The sequence below is a fragment of the Sinocyclocheilus rhinocerous genome, unplaced genomic scaffold, assembly GCF_001515625.1.
Source record: "Sinocyclocheilus rhinocerous isolate Xijiao unplaced genomic scaffold, SAMN03320098_v1.1 scaffold760, whole genome shotgun sequence".
NCBI lineage: Eukaryota > Metazoa > Chordata > Actinopteri > Cypriniformes > Cyprinidae > Sinocyclocheilus > Sinocyclocheilus rhinocerous.
Window position 1 is genome coordinate 393945 of NW_015667422.1, and position 5332 is coordinate 399276.

The following is a 5332-nucleotide window of genomic DNA, read 5'->3' on the forward strand; positions in this document are numbered from 1 at the left end:
ATACATATATATATATATAGTTTTATTTACTTTTAAAACTATTGTTTCAAAGTCAGTTTAGTCTTCATAACATTACAAACATAAAAAATATGAAAGACAGAATTTTACGTAGTGTAACTAGCATTGAAAACTCTGTGGTGTGTGTGTGTACTTTAGGGCTCAGGAGACGTTTCTGCAGTGGGACCAGTGCCGTCGTTTCTATAACTTCCTGATGGCCGACAACATGAAGAAGATCATTTTGTCTCACAGGTAGGCTACTGTTGATCTCGTCCTCACTCAGCGGTGAATCTGACAGACGTCAGTGCGAGCGGTGTTGAGTGGCTGGCTGTGATATTCACTCTTCTTCTGAAAACGTTTTGAGCTCACGTCTTCTTTTGTGATCAAACCATTAGGAGACCTCAGAATAACTTACAGTAGTGCCGTCTATAAATGTACTCTCTTCTGAGTGGTAAGAGAATATAAATCTAAGCACTGAGCTGTCGGTTTAACAGAGTCAGCAAAATGTCATGTTTTGTGGTTCAACAGGAGCGTGTTATTCGGTGTGGGCTCCACTAAAATGGTGGACACGGATCTGAGCCGGCTCTACACTGCCACATCTCTCATGCAGATCGATGACAACATCATGAGGTGAGTGCAGGGAAATGGCTAAATATGTTTTTTGTAATTCTCTTGTGAAACAGATACAAGACATATTTTGTGACTTGAGATTTGTAATAGACCACACAGTGAACAAATAGTATGCACTGATTTTAAGTCATGTTCTCTGAAAATCAGTCTTCCTTCAGCCTTGTCAAAGATTTTGTGCTGTTATGAAATACCATAGTTACTACCGCTGTTGTTATCACAATAAAAGCTGTTGCTGCAATCTAATAAGAAAATGGAAGCACTATATAATAAGGTTACATTCATTAGCATTATTTAATGCAGCAACTAAACAGTATTATATCAGTGTTATTGATATGCTATTATAGTTTTAGTAATATTTTGAATTCATTCTTATTTTTATATTTTCCATTTTCATTTTTGTTAATGTTTTATTAATTTTGTTGTATTTTTCATTGAGTTTGGCTTTAAAATGTCTATATATATGTTTTTTTTATGATGTTAGTTAATGATAATAACCCTGTAACTGACATGAAGTCTGAATGAACGATGCATTAACTTATCTAGTTTAATGTAATTTTTACATCTATACAAATACACTTTTACCAGTTAAAAAAAATTAAAAAAGGTCAGGTTACACTTTATTTTAAAGGGGTCATATGATGCGATTTCATTTTTTCCTTTCTCTTTAGAGTGTTACAAGCTCTTGGTGCATAAAGAAGATCTGTAAAGTTGCAAAGACTAAAGTCTCAAATCCAAAGAGATATTCTTTATAAAAGTTAAGAGTTAGCCACACCGGAGAAACAATAATGTACAGTATGTGGAAAATAATGTGTTTTTTTAACTTTAAACCGCATAAACACATTTCATTACACCAAATACACAAAATAATGTTCTTTTTAGCAGCATCATATGACCCCTTTAAGGTGTCCTTGTTACAGTGTAATTATACATTTAAGTACTAAGTAATATTATTTAACTACATGTACTTACTATATGGTTAGGATTAGGGTTACATGCATGTATTGATGCATAATTAATTGTTATTATAATAGTTATTATATATGTGTAACAAGGACACCTTAAAATAAAGTGTCACCAAAGGTCATTATTAGTTCTTGATATCTTATGGTAGTGTATTAAATTAGTACATTTGGGAATGGCTTTTTACATGCTATTTCAGCAGAAAAGTTTCCACATGATGTATGTTAGTAGACAGTTTGTTCCTAGTATAGCAAGTTGTCAATTTGTTTTCTAGAAAATTCCATGGGCACAACTCTCTGAAGGAGTACTACGAGAAGGAGAGCTGTGTTCATTACATTCATAACGTGAGTAAAATAATAATGCTATTTAGTGAATAGCTTTAGAGAGTATAAGGAAATACTATTAGGAAATACTATGTGGTGGCATCCTGTTTATGACTCTAGCTCCTCTCTCTGTGTTGCAGATAAATGTGCCTCTTCTGCTGGTGAACTCTGGTGACGATCCGCTCGTGCACAACTCACTGCTCACCATTCCTCGCACACTCGCAGGTACAGCACCGCACACCAGAGTCTTATCTGATTTAAAAAGAAATCTAAAAGATAAGGGGAGTGTATTATACAAAATGATCATTTTTAATTCTATCCTCAACTAAATTTTTACAGTTTCCAAAGAAAATGCGAGTGGTGCTTGACCGTGGCACCATCTATTATATATGAAAAAAATCACAAGTTTGATTGCTTAATAAAGAAATGGACTGAAATAAATAAATTACTATTTTTAATTAATTAATTAAGATACTAGAATGCATAAACTGGTACGTGATTGCATGGAGCTGCATGGCTGGAGTTTGTTCAGATTTCTAACCTTAAGTATGAGCAATAGTGAAAGTGTTGCTTGCCTTAAACACACCACCTAATAGTACTTTTTTTCCCATTTGAAACCTTTTTTTTTTTTTTTGCTGTATTTTTCTTGTAGTCTTTTCTGACGGCTTCTCCTACCACTTCAGCCTATTTCCACACTGATCTTTAATTAGACAATGACCTCATATGCCAAAAACACCCATAATTCCTCCAGAGACCCAAATAGATGTGCACAAGCATGCATGTGACATTCATGAGATCTCTGTTTGTTTAAACATACTATATATATAAATCATTATGTATCGAGTCATAATGCAAAAAATATGTCATGTGTCATAATGCAAACTATGACAAACTCTGACTGTTTGACTCTAATGGTCAACACTGGGGGAGTATTAAAACTGTTTTAGTTGCTCAGTGGCGGTGTGTCAGGAGGTCAGCATCTCGTGTGCGGTGGAAACCTGAATGTTTTTTTATGTTAGTGTGACGGGGCTCAGTATTGTTGTAAAGATTTACAAGCATGACTTCTTCAAAGGAAGTGTAGCTATCTGATCAATAGACCAAGGCTTGGCAGTATGACGATATATATTTTGCAATAGTAAAAATGGTAGATTTGCTGTAGTTCTCAAGATATATTTGCACCGCTATCAGTGAGCAGATCAATAAGAGCAACAGTAAACAAGTAATTAATTTCCCCCTTCAGCCCTGATAGTTGCTGGCTGAATGCAGTGTTATTTTAGTGTTCTTTTTAAACTATTGTAGTTTTTATGCTATATCTTTTTTTTTTTTTTTTTAATGAATTTAGTTTTTAATTTTGTTATGTGCTTTGGCGTTTTTATTAGTTTTTGTATTTTAGAATTTTTAATGTAACTTTTTATTTTTATTTCAGTTTTTTGTTTTAGTTCAGTTAGTAATTTTAATGCTTTAACTTAAATTTAGGCTAAATGTATTTCAAAATATATATATATTTAAAATTTTTTTATTTTATCCAGCTTTATTTCAGATAACAAAAAATGAATAGTTTTAATAACAAACACTAGCTGACTGTATTGGCAATTGTGAGTTATAAAGTCTTTTTTTCCCTCAGAATTGGACTTTATAACTCTCAATTGCAAGTTTATATCTCACAATCCTCAGAATTGCGAGTTCATATCTTGCAGTTCTGAAAAAAAAATCTCAATCATAAGAGGAAAAGTTGCAATTACCTTTATTATTTTTTTATTCAGTTGCGGAAACGCGCTTCTATAAAAGGTGTATTTGAATTTTGCAATTAGTCACTTGTGTTACAATTCTGACATTTCGGTTCATTTTCACCTTCCAGAAAAGAAAGAAAACGTGATCTTCGCTCTGACTCTGCACGGTGGACACCTGGGTTTCTTCGAGGGCGCTGTGCTGTTCCCTCAGCCCCTCACCTGGATGGACAAGGTCATCGTGGGCTACGCCAATGCCATCTGCCAGTGGGAGAAACAGAAACCACCGTGCCAAAGTCAAGGCGCCCATTCCAGCGAAACCAAATGCCAAGACAGTAAATCCTAACCGAGCCTGTCTCTGTTTCTCCTCCACCGTGACATTTTCACCACGCACTCGAGGGGTCGGACCACCATCTTCAAGCATTCACTGTCAGTGGGAATATTTGTTTCTCTTTTTTATCACAGTTTATCACCAACATGAATCGTAACAACTTTCCAAGGGAGAAAACAATGCCACTCGATGACCAAAAAACAATCAAGTAACCTGTGTAGCGAGGGCGGCGTTTTAGATTTACTGTAGTTTGTAGTTAAGATAAAATCAGTATCTCTTGCTCTCTAATTTAGGACACTGAAAACTGAAAGTTTATCACTGCTAAACAGGATCTAGCAGAACTGGGTGAATCTCACAAAAATCAAAAAGGGTGGAAAAAATAGTATTTTTGGAAGATATTAAAAGCTAATATTTTGCATAAACAAAAAGAAGCCTATTTTTGAGACAATTAAAATATTCAGCATATTCAGCATAAATGTAAGCATATTTTTCCCCTTTTCTTTTCTTTTTTTGGTAAATTTCAGTTGTTTGTTGGGGTGATTTTTCTTTTTTTTCAGTGGTGCGTCTCATGCTTTTACTGTGTTGCACAAACAAAATATTTATTTGTAATACAATAATCTAAATCACCATTAATGAAAGGCAGTGCAACAAATAATACCGTGTTTATAGTTAAATATTAAAAAAACAATTTTGACATTACATTAAAGGGAATGAAATTGTTTTATTTTAAGATAATGAGAATTGCATGTCACAATGCAAAACATTTAATGGTCCTTAAAATAAGATACATTTCTTTTAGCTAAAAGAACTCCTTTTATTGGATTTTGGATTGAAATGTAATCTAGACATGTTCTTGACCAGTTTTGTGAGATTCCCCCATCCGGCTTATTAAACCGGCACACAAACTTTACTGTACATAACACACGAGTTAATGGGAAGTGAGTGTTATGCAGGCACTGTGTGCTTATAGATATGACCGGCACGCTGTTTGAGTGCATATTATTATTTAATATTAAGCAACTGTCTTCAGTTCTTGGTCTGGTAACCATTTAAACACAGGCTAGCGTTCATGCCACTCTTATTTTAAAACTAACTAGACCTTTTCAAGTGTACCATAGTGTGACAGGAGAAACTTTATTAATCATGAAGCCTTGTCGGTTGAATCCAAGTCACATTCCTAGTCCATCAGTTCTTGTTTAGCACTTTTATATGACGTTTGAACTCGATGATCCCTTGTGATTACCAAAACGTGTTGACTGTCCTCACTTGCGGGCCGTCCCACAAGCACTACGACCCAGTTTTAGATGACAAATCCCGTTAGGTTGAAGTTCTGCTCCTGTGGAGAACAGCGCACGCTGTTGCTG

At 34.7% G+C, this 5332-nt stretch overlaps 1 protein-coding gene across 3 annotated transcripts in view; it reads left to right on the plus strand.

Annotated features, from left to right (window-relative positions):
- Positions 1-4488, plus strand: part of LOC107733946 (abhydrolase domain-containing protein 2-A-like) — a 31414-nt gene extending 26926 nt beyond the window's left edge. For all 3 annotated transcript variants that reach the window (XM_016545804.1, XM_016545803.1, XM_016545802.1), the window contains 5 exons: positions 157-249; positions 526-627; positions 1862-1931; positions 2051-2135; positions 3769-4488. In XM_016545804.1, the coding sequence (XP_016401290.1) occupies positions 157-249; positions 526-627; positions 1862-1931; positions 2051-2135; positions 3769-3983 (565 nt within the window). In that variant the 3' untranslated portion in view covers positions 3984-4488. The remainder of the gene's footprint in view (positions 1-156; positions 250-525; positions 628-1861; positions 1932-2050; positions 2136-3768) is intronic.
- Positions 4489-5332: the final 844 nt, after the last annotated feature.